The following is a 19,904-nucleotide window of genomic DNA, read 5'->3' as shown; positions in this document are numbered from 1 at the left end:
TATGGGAAAGTTTCAGGAATAAGAGTAATATTTGAAGTACTGGCAACTTTGAGAGACACGGTAGGGATGAAAGTGCATGAAGAGACTGGAAAGATATCTTTTGAGACAAAGGAAGTCACTATGACTTCCTGAGCAATAGAAAACAATGCAAAGTGATGCTACAGAAGGATCCTTCCTATCTGATAACAAATCAGATAATAAACAAAATTTATTAGATAACAAAATTTGGTGGGGATACTGGAATAGGAATATATTTTTGCTACAATATTTTCCCATCCAAATAGGAAGTATATTATAGTATTTATAGTCCAAGAATTAGCTAGTACTGAATCTAAACTTCCAAAGCCACAATGTGCCCATTTTCAAATGATCTGCCTGCACCAAATGGTGCTTGGGTCATCTTAGTTATGCTCCCTAAAGCTAGTCATAAGCCATTACTGGCTGCCCAACAAGCCCAGTTTTGCTCAGAGCTTAGTGTCCTAAGACACCATTGTAGCAGTGTTTCACTGAGCCATCTGCAATGTATCAGCCTCCTCTGGACCAGCTCTGGACACAGAATCAATGATGTAGCCTCACCAGTTCCAAGTAGAGAGAGAGAGAGAGAGAGAGAGAGAGAGAGAGAGGGAGGGAGAGAGAGAGAGGCTCACTTCCCTGACTCCACTGGCCACTTTCCATTTAATGTAGATGAATTATACAGCTTGCCTTTCATGCAGAGCGAGAGCCTGATGAGTCACGTCCAGCCTAGCTGCACCTCCACCCCAGAACCCCCGGGTGCTTTCCAGCAGGACTGCTGTGCAATTTCTCCTGCACAGGATTAGCCCACCTCAAATGCAGACATCTGGGTTTCATCCAAGCTAATGACTGGCAATAATTCTGAATCTTCTGAGGGCCAGCACAGTGGAATTGCCACACAGAGCAAGGAGCACAGCAGCCTCAACCACAGCTGCTATAATTGGAATCCTGAAGTAATAAATGCTTCCCTTTCCACTTTCCCTTCAACACCACTCTACTCAATTCCTAATACTTGGTGACCTTCACATGTACTTACACATGATATATTTAAATTCAGAAGATGCTTTTGACACCTTCTGGCTTTGCTGCAAGTGCTCTTATACTACCATGACATTTTCTTCATGACAGTTTTCTTTTTCTCAAGATCTAACAAAACAGGGGTTCAGAAATATGTTCCCAAGATAGTTCCAATAACCAATTATCACTCTTGGGTAATGGGTGATGTCAGCAGGATTTGTATTCACATGATGGGGGTAGAATTTGTCCAGTAAGAAAGCTTACATTCTTCAAATTCAGTGTTGCTGTGAATTTCAGTATCAACAGGAACTTGCACTGAGCCTCATATTCTAACTAAAGGACTGGCTAAGTGTCTTTGTATGGTCTCAGACATCTGTGTATATAAACAAACTGCTCCGAGTCTCTTAAAAATTATTACAAGGAATAACTTCTACCTGATTAAAAAAAAAGGTTTCAGCAGGACCAATCATTTTCCGTTTGGAATAAAGCAGATTAGAGAAAACCGTGTGTATGTTTTCAAAGCGGTTTCCTCAATCATATATAGAACATAAATGGAGCGAAGACACCAACCATCTGGCAGATTTCCAAAGGAGCTCAGGACCAAAACACTCATCCTTATGCTGGAAACTAAGAGACTGGAAGGCTTTCCCAGTATCTGTAAAACATCAGCACCACGTTCAAGGATGAGCAGTCAGGTATCATCTGTGTTGACAAAGAGGTGGAGGAGGACAAGAATAGGTGCCAGGCTAACTCATGAAGTATCTGAAGCATAGGAGAAAAGGATATATTAAATCTCTGCCTGCCAACTTTGCTAGTTGCCGAGTGCTTTTGAAAATCTGATGCCTCATTTAGCTGACTAAAGAGTGATTGAGCTGCACCAGAAATACAAACCCAGCTGTCAGAGAAAACTGGAAAATATGTTCTGGAGTAGTTTTTCAAAATCAAATTCTTTTTTTTCTATATAGAACACTGGTTTATTTTTAAATGTTTAATTAGGCTAAGTTTAGCTGTGTGTATTACCTGAAAATAGAAAAGACACACTAAAACTATGCAGGTTAGTCCAAATGCATGCTGACTAAAACTTCATGTACTCACTAACCACCAGAGATTCATGCCATAGCAGAGAAAAACATTGTGACAAAGATTGCAGAGACATTAAATTTTTATGCAGATTATTTTTTTACCCTTACCCCTTCACCTAGAAACTGAAGTACTTGGTGAGAAAGAGGTCCATAGCCCTAAATTATGAGAGTATTTGAATTATTGGAATGCTTGGCCATGACAAATACTTGGCAAATATATTTTCATATTTGAAGGATTTTAAGACCTTCAAAACTCTATGAATGTCACAAAAAAAAAGGAGAGCTGACCCACTTCCACCTCTGTCATTATTTAAGCCTCATGCCTAGAAGGTGTGAAATAAAATTCTACTACACAAACAACGGAGGTGTGGATGATTACTGAAAAAATTAGCAGTGATGTGGAGTTAATGAAAGAACTTGAGGTGTCAAAATAAATGTGAGATGAAAGGAACAGAGGGAAATCAGAAGCCTGTGAAAGACTGAGTGATCAAATGGCTGTGCAAAGTGTCTCACAGAGTCCAGTTTCAGTCTTTATAGAAGGTGTGTCTAAATTCTGAACATTCTCATATTCTGAAACCACTTCACATGCTACCATTGTGCCCTACATGACATACTCTCATTGCCACTTGACATTTCAGCATACCACACACCTTCTGCTTCCCTTGGTTTCTCACTTATTGCTGTGTGACTTACTACAAATTCTTGAAATCTAACATGTACCTACTGATCCATTTCTGAGCAAGAATTTGTGAGGGTCATTCAAGTAAAAAGGAGAAATTCACCTATTTATTTTTCTTGGCCCCACATCCTCATCCCCATGGGGCTGGAGAATAATTTTGCCCTCTGCTCTCTAATTCACAACCTCTATTTCCATTCCCCCCACCCCCAGGAATATGTCTGCCTCCTGTGCGCCCAGGGACCTCCTGGTTTTTGGCAATACTTCATGGGTATGTCGGCATTCCAGAGGTCAGCTGAGGATAAACTCTAATTGAAATATATCAAAATAGGTTGCAAGGGACAAAAATTCAAAACCCCAAATCTATCAAAATCTGTTACTGATGAAGCATCTGAGCTGGCCATGTCCTTAAAACACGCATCAAAAGTAATCTTTCAAACCTCTTCTTCAGGTCTCCATTGGCACCCCCAGAGGAAATAATTTGAAACTGTTCAGAGAGCAGCAATCCTGTTCTGGTCCTTGAAATCCTTCGAGCAACACACACCCACACAGCAGCATTATTTTCTCACCTCCTCCGTACAAAAACAAAACAGAAACGTGAGAACAGTGGGCTGGAGATGGAGCTGCGGAAAGTGAAGTTGGAAGGATTAATTATGTAATACGCCCCCTCTCCCGCCCTTACCCACAGCAACACGAGCGAGGTAAACCCAATCCTCACAGCTGACAACTCAGAACTAGAAAGTGCCCGGAGGAGTGAAAGCAAAATAAACGTGTGGGGAAGGTGGCGACGCACTCCTACGGAGGAAGATGTCATTAGGAAAAGGCTAAAAACAAGTTCAAATCACCTTTAGCCTCTTCCCTTCCCTCCCCAGCAAGACCTCTCCCTCCGCCTCTTCCCCTCTCCTCCCCCCAGCTCCTCCTCCCCCCTCTTTCCAGCAGGAGCTGCAGCCGGATCGGGACTATATTCCTACAGTTCACGGCTCTCTGGCGGAGTGTGGATCCTCCTGAAAAACTCCAAGTAAAACAGGAGCTGGGAGCACACACACCAGAGGATATATTAAGAAAGCAGGTTTGCTACTTAACTCGGAGGAAAGAAGCTGGAGCAGACTTCTTGGGTTGCTCTCTAAGAGCCTTGCCGAGAGTCCTTGCAAGGAAAAGTGTTGCTGATTCAAAAGAAGAGGAGGGATGGGGAAGAGGAAAAAAATTGTGCATGTCTGTGTGAGAGGGAGACAAAGTGTGTGTGCGTACGTGTGAATGCGTGCTTGTGTGTGAGAGGGTGTAGGCGACGGGAGGGGGGAGCTTGAAATTATATTTTTTTTTTTATATATATATTTTTTTTTTTTTTCCTACGAAAGACACGTGAATGCAATTCCCAGTGAGGGGCACCAAGCTCTGCCCAAGAGCAGAAGGGGTAGGGAGAGGGAAAGGGAGAAGAGAGGGAAGGGAATAGGAAAGGGAAGGGGAGAGGGGGGGAGGAGGGAGGGAGAAGGAGGAGGAGAAGGGATTTCTATTTCAGAAGACATTCGTAGAAAGAGGGTGGCAAATTCTGTGGCCGTCTTTAAAGGAAGTGTCCTGGGACGTAGAAAGAAAGAAGCCCAAAGAAGGAAAATAAAGGGCTATGATTTCCTTGTCCTGTTGCTTTGTCTCTGGCTCCCTCTGCCTCTGGAAGAGTAGCCACAGGACACAAAGATGCCCAGCTGGTCACTGCACGCCCAAGTTCAGTTTAGCTGGTGCTTCTCTCCTGTTTAGCCTGACTGCTTTCTCTGAAGGGGAGGACTCATAGCCCGACAGCCTTTTAGTTTAACCTGAAGAGTGTGTGCCGCCTCTCTCTGCCCACCCCAAGAACTCGCTGGAGGTGGAGGAGAGGGGAGAAAGAGGAGGACTTGAAAGTGCCTGAGGAGCTCCCGATGCTAAGAGGAGACAAACATTCCTGTGGACGACGCAGAAAGGACAAAGCTGACTGATTTATTGCTGTTTTCCATTTTTTTTTTTTATTATTATTATTTTTTTTTTTTTTTTTTTTTATCTCCCTGTCCTTTGGCGCACACCAGTGTTTGGAGATCTTTGAAAACACAAACCAAAACACCAGCCCCGAAGCCCCAACCCCTTGGCTAGCTCTTATGGGAATGAAACACTCCTCCCGCTGCCTGCTCCTAAGGAGGAAAATGGCGGAGAACGCTGCCGACAGCACCGAGGTGAGTGAGGATGCGAGCCGGGGCCGGCGCCGCGCTCCCCCAGACCCCAGCACCGATCTCTGGGCAGAAGCAGCAGTAAGTGCAGAACAACTTTCCCGGCCCCTCCGGCCAGCTCCTGCCTGCCGTGCTGCTGTGGTTTCCTGCGTTTGCCCCATTTCCCCCCCCCCCGTCTCCCCGGATCCCCTCCCCGTAGGCAGAGAAGTTTGCCCGGCCGAGCCCTCCGGGCGCTCGGGGCTGCCCGGGGCCGCCGCTCCGCCGCCGCTTGCCGGCAAGTTGGGTGGCCGTGAGGAGCGGAGGGTGTCGGGTCTGGGGGCAGGGCGGCGGTGATCGGGGTGCTGGACACGCCGAAAGGGACAGAGCGTCTCTTGCGGCAGCACCTCGGCCAGCTCCCCGTGCTTGCCGCCGGCAGCCTTGGCTGGGAGCGTCTGGGGGGACTTTAGGAGCATCCGTGTCTCTGCAGCAGCCTGGATGTTACCGAGACGAGATGCCCGAGGTGGGGGCTCTCCGGCTGGCCTGGGCAGTGCCGAAAATAGCTTTGCACTGCCGTCAGGCCAGGAGGAGGGTACCCTGCGATCTCTCAGGTTTTCTGCAAAGAAATCCATTCCCGCCCCCCACCCCCCCGCCGCCGCTCCCCCACCCGTTACCTTCTGCTTCCTCAACATTGGGGCTGAGCAGCCCCTGTTTACTTGTCTGGGGCTGTCTTGACCTCACTGAGACTTCTCAAGGGATACAGCAGTGTGCGAAGTCTCGGGTCTGGAAAAGCAGAAGGATGCAGGATGCAGTCCCAGCATCTCTGGGAGCATGTGAGAAGGAGACAGGCGAAAGTGCGAGCGTGTGCCAAACTCGCTGTTTCTATTAATAGGCTGTGCCTAGCACTCTGACTGAACACTTAACACATGCTTAAGCAAGATGCAGCACAGCCGTGCACAGACCCCATGGACACTGCACCCCAAACAACTTCACAGCTTTGCCCTTGCAGGGGCGGCGCTGAACCTTCTCCCCAGTTACCCCGCAGAGGGAATAAAGAGCAAAACCTACTGTGAACACATGACTATTCCAGTCTTTTTTATTTCCACATCTCTGCCAAATGCCTCCTTCTTTCAGTTAGTCCTCCCAGTAGGTGTCCTGCTCGCTCATGAATTCCATCCACATTTCTCTTCACAATAGTGTTCTCTCTGGCTTGACCTTCATCAATATGCCTCCTTTGCCGTGCCAGGTGAAGAGCCACATTTTCTTAAATGAATATGATGTAAGCACTAAATCAAAGAACATGCCTGCTACTGCACTACAACCCCGTAAAGTATTGGTTGCAGAAGAGGCATCTATAAATAGCGAGAAGTCTGGCTGCACATCTGTAAACACTCGTAGTCCTGACAGCACATATTGCATTATAGGTCCCAGGATCCCAGGACAGGATTGTACAAGCACAGACAGTTCCTTTCAAAGCCATTTTTTTCAATGGAAATTGGTTTTTAGACAGGGAAAATAGGTGAAAAAAGCTCTTTAAAGATTCCTCTTCAGTTCTGTTCACTCTTAGCACGTTCTCGTTGTTTAATCATGTTTTCCTGCTTGTGCAATGCTGCACACACTGCAATGTTATTTTGTGAAGAAGGATTTTTTTAACAAAAACAGATTAATTCCAATGCTGCATACAGGCTAGGAGAATATTCAAGTGCTGTGCTTCCTCGCCTAAGAGTATGCATCACTGACAGACTTGTGAAATGAGAGGGAAAATATTGCAATTAGGCATATCCTGCTCCCCTTCTATCTTCAGAAAATCAGGAGGGATAAATTTGTACCCCTTGCCTAGATAATTTCCGTTTTATTGGTGTTCTTATTTCTGATATGGACTGAGAGAAATTGTCTGTCTGCATATGTGCAGAGGTAGGAGTGCACCAAACAAAATATGCCAAGACCTGTGAAGCTCTTTTACTTCTCAAGCATCTATATTTAGCAAAGTCATATGATACCAGTTTGACCTTCAAACCCGTATTTCTCTAACTTTCTCCCAAGATTAACAAATCTGTTTGACAGAAGGAATGCAGGACAAAATATCTCACTTTTGGACTTAAGTGTCAGAGAAAATTAGGAATTGGTATAAATTTGCTTAATTTGAAACAAATGGGGTACCAGTAATACTCATTATTTGATACTAAATTTCTGAAGAATTTTGATGTTACAGTGAAATAAGCATGTTATAAAAAAAAAACCAGCTGTAATGAGAGATGAATGATTTAAATATTTAACAACTGGCCATGATTAGCCCTACTACCAAATTACTCCAAAGACCTCGTTCTTGTTTAGATTGATTTGACCCAATGTACTTGTGTTATATCTTCATAATATATTTTTTATGTTTTGGGTTTTGTTTTCTTTTTTTAAACCTGCCACAGCTAAGAGCTTTTATCAAAATTTTGGTCAAATATGGCAAGTATACTCTTTCAGTTGTAGGACAGTTTAAAACAATGCATTAAGTCAAGGAACATGGACACTGCATAAGAAAGTTTTAATTCCCTTGGCTACCCTCTGTTGCCCATAGCTGCTACCTCTTGAGCTTAAAGAGCTCATGGAAATCATGACAACAGGCACAAACATGGGAAAAACAAAGCTACAGTAAGACAACCCTCACTGTTTCCTCAAGCAGAAATACAGAATAGAAAAGCAATTGCCCACTAGCATTACTTTCCAGTCAAGGAAGGAAAAAACCCCTGTGTTACCAGGAAACTTAGAAAACTGTGTTCCCCCATAGTTTCAGCTGTAAAGACATTTACATCACTGGTATCCCCACAGCCTTATATGTTGATACAAAGCGTGATCAAGTCAGTCTGAGTGTTGCCACAGGTGCAGTTGGGCCCTGGATCAGAATATCAGAATATCAGAACGGTTTTGCAATTTATTTCACTGATAACAGTCTATCTGATATTAGTCGATCTGCCGGAGTTTATGTAGGACAAGTGGTTTATTGTATGTGTTTACAGTACCCTGAGAATACACAGTGTTTTGTATAAAACTAAAAGTCAAGGGGGAAAAAATCTAAGACTTTTCTATTCAGACTCTGACTAAATTCCAGGGGGTCCCTCTAATAGGAAACTTGCCAGAATGGTTTCAGATCCGTGTCTGCAGTGCACAAGGAAAAAAAGATGCAGAAAATCTTTATTGCCCATGAACATCACATTCTTTTTAAGAGATGTTCCACTGGAGCAAAAGCTATAGAATCTTTCCTCAAAATACAAAAATGAACCTCTGTATCTTTTGTCACAAAAGGAGGCTTGTCTAAATAAAACAGGACTGTTTGCATAAATAACAGATGCAGAATTGCATTCTCTGCAAATAATTAAAGACACTCTGACAGAAAACAAAGTAAAAGAGAAACTGTTCTTTGTAGAACATACGCACAAAGTTCTACAAAATTCATGGTGCTGTCCTGCTGCAGATATTTTGTAGATTTTGTAGTTTTTCTGTTTTAAATGTATTATTTGGAATCTTTATCAATAGTAGGCTTCCAGTGATGGAGAAAAAAATCAAGTGTGCCAGACTGTAACTTGTGAACATGTGCCAGGTGAAGGGAACGCAATCATAAAATCATAGAATAACTTGAGTTGGAAGGAGAATTAAAGGTCATTTACTCCCCCCACCTTGCCACGGGCAGGACATCTTCGACTTGACCAGGTTGCTCAGAGCCACATCCAACCTGACATCAAATATTTTCAAGGAGGGGGTGTTAATCACCTCTCTGGGCAACCTGTGCCAGTGTTTTTCACCTTCCTCACTGTAAAAATTTTTTTTCCTTATGTCTTGTCTATATAAAAGTCTAGTCTAAATTTACCTTCTTTTAGTTTAAAACCATTATGCCTTGTCCTATCACAACAGGTCTTGCTACAAAGTTTGCCCCCATCTTTCTTATAGACCCCCTTTAAGTACTGAGAGGGTGCAATAACCCCAAAGTGCTGCAATAGCACGAAGTGCCAGGGTTTATGTGCACATCCAAAAGATATCTGCCTGTGACAGGTTAGTGTCTGACTGAAACAATCCTATAACTTGAAACTGATCTGGTTTTGTGCAATCTCATTGCTCAGTAACTTCATAAAAGGCAATTCTTGTGCTGAAGACTTCATGGTGTCTGTAGAGAGAAAAGATTCCTGTCCCATTGCTAAGAATAGAGAGATCAGTTAATTTATTTATGGCAGCATAATAGAGTTCTCCCTGAATGTCCTATTATGCAAACCTTTGGCTTTGGTTAGATTTGGGGTAACATGCCTAATAGATGTACTTCCCTAAACAGATGAATAAAACTGATTCAGGATTATGTGATCCAGGTTAGCAAAGGTAGCTGACTTCTGTTGTCAAAAGTGGGGAGGTTAAAGTGTTCTATCTACATGAAATCCAGTCATACCACTACCAAGGGGGGAAAAAAAGATACAGAATCTATTGAAACCATGAGCTTCTGTTTGTGATTTATGAGTAGGAAGAGGGATTTCTCCTTAATAAGTTACCAAAGTAGAAATTAACAGAAGCAGAGCAGTATGTGTAGCAGAAAATTGGACTGAATTTACTGAATTTTCAGTAAACCAAAATTTTGCTCCTGCTTATTGTGCTGGGTGATCTTGCAGATAGAATTGAATCCCTCTAAGCTTTTCCATTCATTCTATTGAATTCTGTGGTTCATTAGTGAAAGGTGTTGTAGGAATTTCTTATTTGGTGATATTAAATTGCTGAAAACAGCATATATGAATGAACATTAATGAGTGGGTGATGTTTACCTGAGAGAGAAACGACACTGCTGTATGGTGTATATCTGAGACTAACAGATGTCACAAGAGGTCTGGCCTGGCATCACAGAGCCAGCTGAGGAGGCAGTTTGTAACACAAGTTTCAACCCTACTGAGTTGAAACCCACTCATAACTTTGAAGGGGAAAAGTGGTGGGTATGTGCAAGTAGTGTAGGTGAGCTGCACAGACCAGACCACTGGCTCACGATCCAGAGTTTTTGCACTGCTGGCAAGGCAGGCAGAAAGCTGACCCATGATGTCAGGGCTTCACTGGGGTGTGGGCAAATTCTCGAGGGCTATAGAGACAGCTTTATGGAGTTAAAGCAGGGAACATTCCACCTCCAGCACATTTTGATCCCTTACAATGCTCCTACTAGAACTTTGTCGCCCATGCTATTAGACTAGTACAAGGTAGTTCTAACATAGTCGTAGGGGCTTTTTTTGGTTTCTAGCCAATTCAAGAGTGGGGGAGCAGAAATATGGCTCTGAGCCATCTTCTACAACTTCAGCTGTGCAGAACATTAATTTAGCTCAGCTGAAGATACAGCTAAATGCATTCTACTCCTTTCTTAAATCTATTGCTAAAAGTTTAAGGTATTGACCATGATATTTTGGCCCCATTGAAGAAATAGATTTTAGTTTGCATTAGAGATAGGATGAAGAAACGTTAATGCTTAAGTAAAGAGTAACAACAATCAGAGCAAAGTTTCAAGATAAAGATATCTTAGCATGGTACAGCCTCTGTCAGCATAGGGTTGTTTCAGTGAGTAATGTTTTAGTGTCAAGAAGAATGGGATTTTTAGAAGGGGTGTGGTTCATATTGTTGACATCATGGGCCAAATCTCATTGTGTCCTTGTGCCAATGCTAAAAGAGGACTTCCATGCTAGTGAGCAGGCTTTAATGACACTTTTTTCCCAACCTCAGTTTGTGAAAAGCACCAGATTTTTCAGAGAAGAGCACAAGATATTCTGTAGATTATAGATTTTGAAATTGTTCTACCTCCATGCAAAAAGTAAGCTTACCAAGACTGATTAACATGCCTTCCAGAGCTCCATCCTCAGCCTGACTGTGAAAGATGAAGGCTTGTGCCTTTACTGGTGAAGTCAGAGCAGATAAATACTTAAAGGTAAAAACCATTGAACCTATTCTTTTCATAAGATTTTACCTCAGTATTTCTGAGTTTGCAACAAATTTCAATCCCTTGATGGGTGAGATAATGAACAGGTGAAGGGGGTGAATGATGAAACCTGTTGCTCCTACCTCTGACTTCACAGAGAATCCTGTTACCTGCTGCCCTGATCATTAGCTTTAATTCAATCTTTATTTTGATCTAGAAGTTTTGGATAAAATGCATCTTTTCCATATTCTTTTTTTTCCTTGGGAGTAACCTCTAATTAACAAAAACAAAAAGCGCTCATCTCAGGGAAGCAAAGAGGAGATTACCCAGTAGGTGGCTGAGTTGATGACCATGAGTGTGTGTTCCCCATTCCAGAATGGAGCAATTGGTGATTAATCACAGCCTGGCTCTTTCCTGTGTCCTTGAACACGTCCTGACTGGTTTCATGAAGTGTTTTGGCATGTTATTTCTTTCAGGGTCTTGAACTGGAGCTGAGTCACTTCACAGTAATAGTGAGAGGATGGGCACTGCTTCCTTCTTGCTATTTCACTTTTAAACTGAGATTAAACTTGCAGAGGGGCAGGTACTGATCTCTTCACTCCTGTGACCAGTGACAGGACTTGAAGGAACAGAGTGAAGCTGAGTCAGGAAAGGCTTAGGCTGGATATCAGGAACCAAAGAGTGGCTGGGCAATGGAACAGGCTCCTCAGGGAAGTGGTCACCCCACCAAGTCTGACAGAGTTCAATAAGTGGTTGGACAATGCACATGGTGTCATTTTTGGGGGATGGTCCTGTGCAGGGCCATGAGCTGGACTCAGTGATCCTGATGGGTCCTTTCCAACCCAGAATATTGTATGATGCTATGACTCTATGATTCTGTGATTGATTCTATGATTCTATGATTTTAGAGGTACAGTAAGGTCAAGGATGATAGCTTTACATATTTCTTATAAGCTAGGTTTGTAATGTCCCAGTTCTGAAAAATAAAAAACCCTAAAATTTTAAAAGGCATATAAAATGCTGTCTTTTACATAATCTATATAATTATAAAAATGGAAACTCACTTAAAAAACTCTGGAATAGAAAATCTATTTATCTTTATTTTATTTCATCAACAATTCAGAGATTTAAAGACCAGAATTGGAAATAAGGCAGATTCATTTTCACTAGCACTCACTGCCAAGTTCACTTTTCTGAAAATTCTATTAAGTGCAGAAATTAAAGATAAATTTCCTTCGTATTTTTAGTGTGAAATGCTAGGTGATCATAAATAAAATCTCAGTGTTTTTCTCTCCAAAATGAAGAGAATATTTTAGTAATAAAACATTTGAAAGGATATTAAGGTGAGAACAAATTGTTTAGCTGAAATTTTTGACAGAGAAACAATAAAGAAGGTCAAGAGAATACCTTTGTATTTTGAGTGTGAAATGCTGGGTGATCATAAATAAAATATCAATGTTTTTCTTTCCAAAATGAAGAGACTATTTTAGAAATAAAACATTTGAAAGGATATTAAGGTGAGAACAAATAGTTTAGTTGACATTTTTGACAGAGAAAAATTAAAGAAGGTGAAGAGAATACTATTCTCCCTCAGTTAAAATAGACTGTCCTGCAGTTCATGCATTTGGAAGTTTGTGTGTATTGAGGACTGTACCTGGGTCCTTTCCTCACAGAGTGAATGCTTGTTTAAAAAGAGGCATTGCCACTTTTTCTAACCATTCCTCACAGAAAAGGGGTTACTTAAGCTCTTAAGCTTTTCATTTCATTTGTGAGGCGGGAGGACCTTGGAAGAGGAGCATGGAGGTGGGTCTTTTCCACTGTCCTCCTAAGCTTTTCCTGGTGCCAAACTCTTCACCATAGTGCAGCTGGCAAGCTTCCCATTCAGCATTCTGTTTGGTTTAGACCGCACACTTCAGTTTCCAGTGCTCTCCTTGTCCTGTCCCAAGGTACCAAGTATATCTGAGATGTTCTGCCACAGTTCCTCCCCTGTCCCCCTTTTTAAAAGAAAAGGTAGCATTTCTATCTCTCATGTCAGTGAAACGATGAAAGTGAACATCTACTGACTGGGAAGCAGTAATATGTCATGGTCTTCAAGGAGTAGTGTTGAGGTGTTCCCTCAGTGGCCACAAAGCACTCTTGGGGTCATGTGTGGCCTCACAGTTCTCCTGTCCTTCTTGTCCTTTTTTGGCCAGACAGCTTCTGTTTCACTGCTTCCAATGGGACCAGGAAGGCTCAGACCTGGTCTCTGAGCCCAGAATAATATGTGACCAAGACAAGGCCTCCCAACAACAATCCGTCAGCTCAGACTTTATTTCTCCTTTGCCCCTTAATTTCTCATTTAGATCAAAGAGGAAGAGAGGAGGTGTTGCCACCTGTTTCAGTTTCTAGTTGTGTCCTGTTGCTATTCTTCAATCCATTGTGAAATTTGACCCCAACTTGGGAGAAAGACCAGCTACTGATACTCTTTTCCTCAGTCGCAAACAGAGAAGTAATTTACCCTTTCTGTAACTCATTCTGAACTAATTCTATTTAAGGACCATATATGTCATGACTGTGCCCCATATTAGACATTAACCTGTCTGACGTACAGGATTTGTACTTTTTTATTTTACTCTAATATAATTTACATTATGATATAAATATATATGTAAATATATATTTACATTGGGATATATATATATATATATAAATATACATTAGGATCCCTATATAAATAAGGATCACAGTGGTGTGGCAGAAACACAGATGTATTGAACAAAGTTCTCTGGACCATCTCATGCAACCTCAAGCCCAGTGTAGAACAGTCACCAGCATCTGATCATGTTGGCCACTGCTGTCTCTGGCCAAGTCTTGGAAATCTCCAAGCACAGAGATGCCCCTGCCTCTCTGGGTAACCTCTTCCAGTGCTGCACAGACAAGGTTTTCTTATTGTCCTATCTGAACCTCAGTAATTCCAGGTTGTAACCTTTTCACCTCATTATCTCATCTCCTGCTATTTAGGAGAGTTATCTTCCATATTCTTTCTATCTTTCAAGTACTTTCAGGCTGCTATTAGATTGTCCCTTAGTCTCGTCTTTCACAAATCAAGTTCAGCACACAGTAATCTCTTCTTGCAGGTCATCTTCTTAAGCCCATGACCATTGTATTATATAGAATCTTGCTTACCTCTTTTTAACTAAAGGCTGTGCAAAAATTGTTATGAGAATGGAAAGAAAAAATATTTTCCTAAATGGAAGAACTTAGCAGAAGACTAACTGATGAATGCACATGGCCAAGTAGTGTCAGTAGAGTGTATTTTACAGAATTCACTTGTGATTGAGCCCAGCTGTATATCTGATATGTTCTACTTCAGTATTTTGGGTCAGTAGTTTCATATTTTCCCTAGAAAGAGAGGTCAAATCTAAAAAGCAGCACTGCTTCTTACCCACAGCTTGCATCTTGTCTAAGTATACATCTGGAACAGCTGTTTCAGGAGAAAATAAAATGAGATAACCACATCAAAATATAGAGTTTTCTCCTTAGGAGGCACAGTGTTTTAAACCTTATCAGGATTAGCCAAATTTACTAGGAGCAGGGGGTGTTCTGCAGTTGCTAGGGATGCTTGCCTATTGTCGTGCCTTAAAAAAGGTAAGGGCTACCATTGCCCTTTCAGTTTTGTTGGCTTTGGCAAAACCCAGAAAAACCTCTGCAAGCCTGAAGCAGACCAAGGATGCAAAACTGAGATAGAAAGCAGTTATTGGGCAGAGAAGACAAAGGGAGGGAACATATTTTAGCGTGCAAGAAAGTATGTTGCAGACTGAAATTTCAGCTGAATCCGTTTCAGCTCTGTGTAAGTTTGCTGATGTCTTAGATTCTTTGGAATAGAAGAGGCAAATGTAAAGTTACCCTCAAGTAAAATCCCTGTTCTGAAAAAATATTATATTTATAGACTACTGTATTTAGCCATGTAATAGAATGGTTTGCAAATTTACTCGAGGTCAAACTATATAACAAAAGTATTTTGTGAAGTTGGAAAAGAAAAGGCAAGAGGGATGAAAGTCAGGAAAGTGGGTGGGCATGTGGACGGAGGGAAAAAAGAAGGGAGGAAGGAGAAAAGGAAAGGAGGGAGAAAGGAGAAAGAATGGGAGAGAGGGAGAGGTAGGGAAATCAGTCGAAATACAGAGAAACACAGGAACTGTAGAAATACTTAAATTCATTATCAATAAGTCATAGAATCACTCTGTGACTCCTTGAAAACTGTTCTTATCAGTAAAGGCCAAGGTGAAGGAAGCACTTTTTGGCCTTTTCCTCATCCCTTGTCCCCAGGGCCCCTGCTCCATTTAGCCACAGGCCCACATTTTCCTTAGCCTCCCTTTTGGTGCCTGTGTGCTTGCAGATCATTGTTCCATTGTCAGGTTTAACAAATGTCAGGGATCAAGGAGCTGTAGGCAGAGGTAGCAGGAGGCCTTCAGAGGAGCAAATCAATTTACCCTTTCACAGCCTGTCAATAAGGAAATAACAGGGGGGGTTGCAACAGCCTGTAAGGTCTAATGCAAATCCCAGTTTCTCTGTCAAAGTGAATAAGCCCAACATTCACTGCTTTTTGACAGATTAGTCAGTTATGAAATAAGAGGAGACAGTATGTAGTTCTAGGCCTGTGATTCACCCCCAGCAATCATGAAGAAAGAAATAACATAATATAGAAAAAAAACCCTAAACTCTTTTAAATTAGTAATCAAGGTATGTATTTTACAGCTTCCTTGAAATTCTCCATTAAAATTTGTCGTTACCAGTATTGTCTCACAAATGATTGACCAATGGGTAGTCTCACTTATAAGGGATTTAAAAATACTGTGAGAGACTCTTCCAGTGGAAACTTTTCACCAGCTCTTACACCTTTGCACACACACCTGGAACCCACCCCAAACTCCACTCCAATGAGTAGAACCAGGACAATGTGCAATATTCCTCGTCTCCATGTCAGGATTCTAAACAGCAGCTCAGCTCCAACTGACCTCATCTCACCTCCTAAGCACATTGTCATCGCTGAACTTGACATATTACTGTAAAGATCATTTTCCTAGCTTGCTGTTTCAACTACATTACCCTTATATTGATATCTAAATTGCTGAATCTTTATATTCTTTTAAATCCAAAAGCTGATTGCACTTCCCAGGGCTGTTCAGAGTATGTGTCCTGCTACCTATCTGAATTTCTTATTCAGCACCAAGAGATTAATTCAAGCCTCCAGTGCCAAACTCCATCTCACACTTCTTAGATTTTTCAAACATACTTTAATGAATAATGAATAATACTAGCACCATGACAATGTGTATACTGTTTAATGAAGGTTAGCCTAAAAAAATTACAAAACTAGGCTAATGGGTTTATATTTCTGTTTTCTCTGTATTTGACATTCAATTTCTGTCCTGCTTTTCCAAGAGAATTTTTTTAATCACATAAACTTAATGGGAGACAAAGATAGAGAAGGATTTAGATAAAGAAGGTGCTTGCACTCACTTCTGTGAGATTTTCATGAACATGTGAAATTATTCTCATAGCCTCAATACCACTGTTTCATTGAAGAAAAAAAATCTCTGTGCTATCTTCTGTTTTTTCAGGTCTGTTCCTTTCTCAACAGAAAACAAGTAATGTTTCTCAGTGCTCTTAAAATATGTCTTTGTTGCTTTGTAAAAGGGAAGGCAAAAGTATGTATGTTTGCAAGACCTATCTCCACCTGGTAAAACTGAGTATTTTAACCATGCCTACTAAAAAACAAAGGCATCCTAAGCTCAAGACAGGTTTACCCTCATGTAAATCAGTTTCAGCAGAATTATTTTTGATTTATATAGATTCAAAACCAGCTCACATCTATATATAAAATCGTATTTAAAAGGGTGAATCACCGGTTGTTTTGCTCAAGAAGAGAATTTTCATCATTCTGTTTCACGATTGTATAAAAATGTTAGGAGGTTACTTTTTTGTATTGCTTTCTTAACCGTGTTTAAAAGATGGGTGTAAGATACCAAAAGCTTATTTGATTGTTAACACAAAGCTACAAAAGCCTGATTTATATCAACACAGCAATCAATTGCTGCTTTCGAAATACACAGTGTAAATACCTTTTTAGCAGTTGTGATTCAGAGCCCACCGTAGTTAACAAATCACTGAAGATCTCTGAACATTTCAGTAGATGTTTGATTAATAATGCAAGAAATGCTGAACACACTGGTTTGCTCATGTGTGTCAGTAGCACTCAGCATGATTATTTATTGTAGAATCAAGTCCATACCAGCAGGATATTTAAAAACACTCCTCGTCTACCGTGTATAATATGGAGCAAGAGTAATTCTGCTGAAACTAGAGGTATTACTTTTGTTCTGCATGTTAGATACATATCCATTTTCTTAAATGACTGCTGAAAACACATTGGAGTCAATTATGGCATTTGCAGCCCACCTGAGAAAAAATAAATTACCAAGCCAAGGAACTGACGGGTTATTAATCTCAGTCTCTTCCAATGAGATTTCTTGCACTAGGTAAACTAACACCAAATAACATTTAATGGCCAAATAAGAGCAAGTGTAGTTCATTAGGCTAAATTTACAGGGTGGTTAAGAACATATATGTTGTCCTTGCTATAACTGGGACTAGTCTCAGAAATATATACAATTGCCTTTTTAGTCTGCAGAAAGATTATTAATTATTTGTCCATTACTAAGCAGACTGTCATGGTTTAACTCCATCTGGCAAATAAGTACCACACAGTTGCTCCTTCACTCCCTTTCTTCCCCATGGAGATGAGGAGAATCAGGAGAAAAAAAAAAAAGAAGCAAAACTCATGAACTAAGAAGAGTTAAATAATTGAAAGAATAAAATATAATAATTACAGTGCTATTACTACTACTACTGCTAATAATAATAACAATAACAATAATTTTAATAAAATGGAGAGGGAGAGAGACAAACAAGTGATGCACAATATAGTTTCTCACCACAGACTGATGCCCAGCCCAGCAGCTCCCAGCCATCTTACCCCAGTTTATACACTGAGCATGATGTTCAGTGGAATATCCCTTCAGCCAGCTGGGGTCAGCTGTTCTGGCCATGCTTCCTCACAGATTCTTGTGCACCTGCTCACTGGCAGGTCATGAGACACTGAAAAGTCCTTGGCTTAGAGCAAGCACTGCTCAGCAACAACCAAAACATAAGTATGTCAACAGCACAGTTCTCACACTAAATCCAAAACACAGCACTGTGCCAGCTACTAAGAAAATGAACTCTGTTCCAGCTGAAACCAGGAGAAAGACTTACAAGTAGCTTTCCTTTACATGGGCATTTTAAACCTCAGATTTAAATTTAATTAGCTGCTGTGATATGGTTATAAAATACCATCACCATTAAAAAAAAACAAAACATCGATACCCCATGTAGTTCCAGAATCTGGTAATTCATGAATTACCATAAAATATTCAGTCACACAACAGTTTCTTCTCTGACACTATTCCAAATCAGGAAAGTTACTCTAGTCCCATCTTATAACTAAAATGAAAATGTGATACATAACCCTAATTCTGAGTGAGCAGGACTATGCTATTAAATAATTCAATAACTGCCTTAACATTGTGATCATTTGTCATTTCAGCCATGCAGTTCCTTAAAGACACATTAATACGCTTGCTTACAAAATCACGTATATATGTGTGCATACATGTACACACAATGTTTTATATTTACTTAAAATTCAAACTGGGTGTGGTGCCATGACTTTCATTTCTTTGTGCACCCATATTAGTTTCATTAAAACTGTCAGAGAAGAGACAACTATGCCTATGGGCTCAAACACTGTAAAATTATAAAATCGTGGTTAAAGTCTTACACCACATCAAGTGTTTGTATATATATATATATATATATATATATGTGTGTATATATATATATATATATATACACACACATGTATATGTTGATAGAGAAACTGTGTTTAAAAAGACAGTTTCATGAAAAAGTGCTAGCTTTATATTTCTTTGTGTCCTTTGTATTCACTATGTTCCTCTGTATGGGTGTTGTGACAAAATTTGGTTTAGATGTGGAGAATCACAGGAAGATGTACCCTTCCATTTCAAGTTCAAAACCAACCTCATATTTTAGATATAGTACCAGCTCAGCTGAAGTAAGTTTAAATTCAACTAACTTGGTGAGCTGTTAGTAATACAAGCTCCCAGTGCAGAAAGGAAGCATTTAAATATATTTGTCTCACAGAGTTTAGATCACTTCCAAGCATTCACACCTTTGATTCAGCAATTAAATATAGTTGGTCTTTTTTTCTTAAATTCTCTAACACCTACACACCTCACAGATCATAGGGATGCCCACCTGGATCCTGGGTTCCCTTACCTGCCCCATGGGGTCTTCCACTGCCAGCTGTGCCCCGTGACAGGATCAGAGGCAATGGGCACCAACTGAAATGCAGTAGGTTCCATCTGAACACCAGGAAACACTGTTGTAATGCAAGGATGACTGAGCACTGGCAGAGATTGGCCAGGTTGATTGTGGAGTCTCCCTCTTTGGAGATAATTAAAAGCCATCTGGATACACGTAGGCAACTGGCCTGAGGTGGTACTGCTTGAATATAGGGATTGGACCAGATGACCTCCAGAGGTCCCTTCCAGCCTCAGCTGTTCCATGATTCAAACTGTGAAATCAAACACAACATAAAAATAAAATCAGGAATCTAAGTGTTTTATATGTCTGTTTCACACATTACATTTGCCTTCTTTGCTGGTATTTTAAAATCTAGTAAGTTTAGGAACCTATAACAAAGGAACACAGCCTCTGTTTTTTCTCAAACATTCAATCCTGTGAAATTCTGAGTATGTTCACATCTCTATTCACTATGGTGTTTTTTACACCTGATGGACTGAGGTCTCAATAAAATGAAAAGGACCAATGATTTATTAAAGTCACTGGATTGTACAGTCTGTACAGAACAAAGAAAGTCAAGTCAATTAACTTAATGTGCTAGGCAACAATTCTATATTTAGCTTTTCTCACTT

General features: G+C 40.8%; 2 protein-coding genes across 4 annotated transcripts in view; one reads left to right on the top strand and one right to left on the bottom strand.

Moving 5' to 3' along the window:
* Nucleotides 1-18,008, bottom strand: part of LOC147654308 (trypsin I-P1-like) — a 74,673-nt gene extending 56,665 nt beyond the window's left edge. The window contains exon 1 of one of the 2 annotated variants that reach the window (XM_086882538.1): nt 17,885-18,008. The gene's annotated coding sequence lies outside the window, so the exon portion shown is untranslated. Of the gene's footprint in view, nt 1-17,843 lie in introns of both variants that reach the window. The other variant, XM_086882539.1, reaches the window with a different exon arrangement.
* PRMT8 (protein arginine methyltransferase 8) overlaps nt 3,721-19,904 on the top strand; it is a 57,186-nt gene continuing 41,002 nt past the window's right edge. Inside the window, exons 1-2 of one of the 2 annotated variants that reach the window (XM_086882525.1) lie at nt 3,721-3,856; nt 4,839-4,982. In XM_086882525.1, coding sequence (XP_086738651.1) covers nt 4,908-4,982 — 75 coding nt within the window. In that variant the 5' untranslated portion in view covers nt 3,721-3,856; nt 4,839-4,907. Of the gene's footprint in view, nt 3,857-4,142; nt 4,199-4,838; nt 4,983-19,904 lie in introns of those variants that run through there. The other variant, XM_086882527.1, reaches the window with a different exon arrangement.

This window comes from Cyanistes caeruleus, chromosome 3, assembly GCF_971803275.1.
Source record: "Cyanistes caeruleus chromosome 3, bCyaCae1.hap1.1, whole genome shotgun sequence".
Classification (NCBI taxonomy): Eukaryota; Metazoa; Chordata; class Aves; order Passeriformes; family Paridae; genus Cyanistes; species Cyanistes caeruleus.
This window is presented reverse-complemented; position numbering and strand designations above follow the sequence as displayed.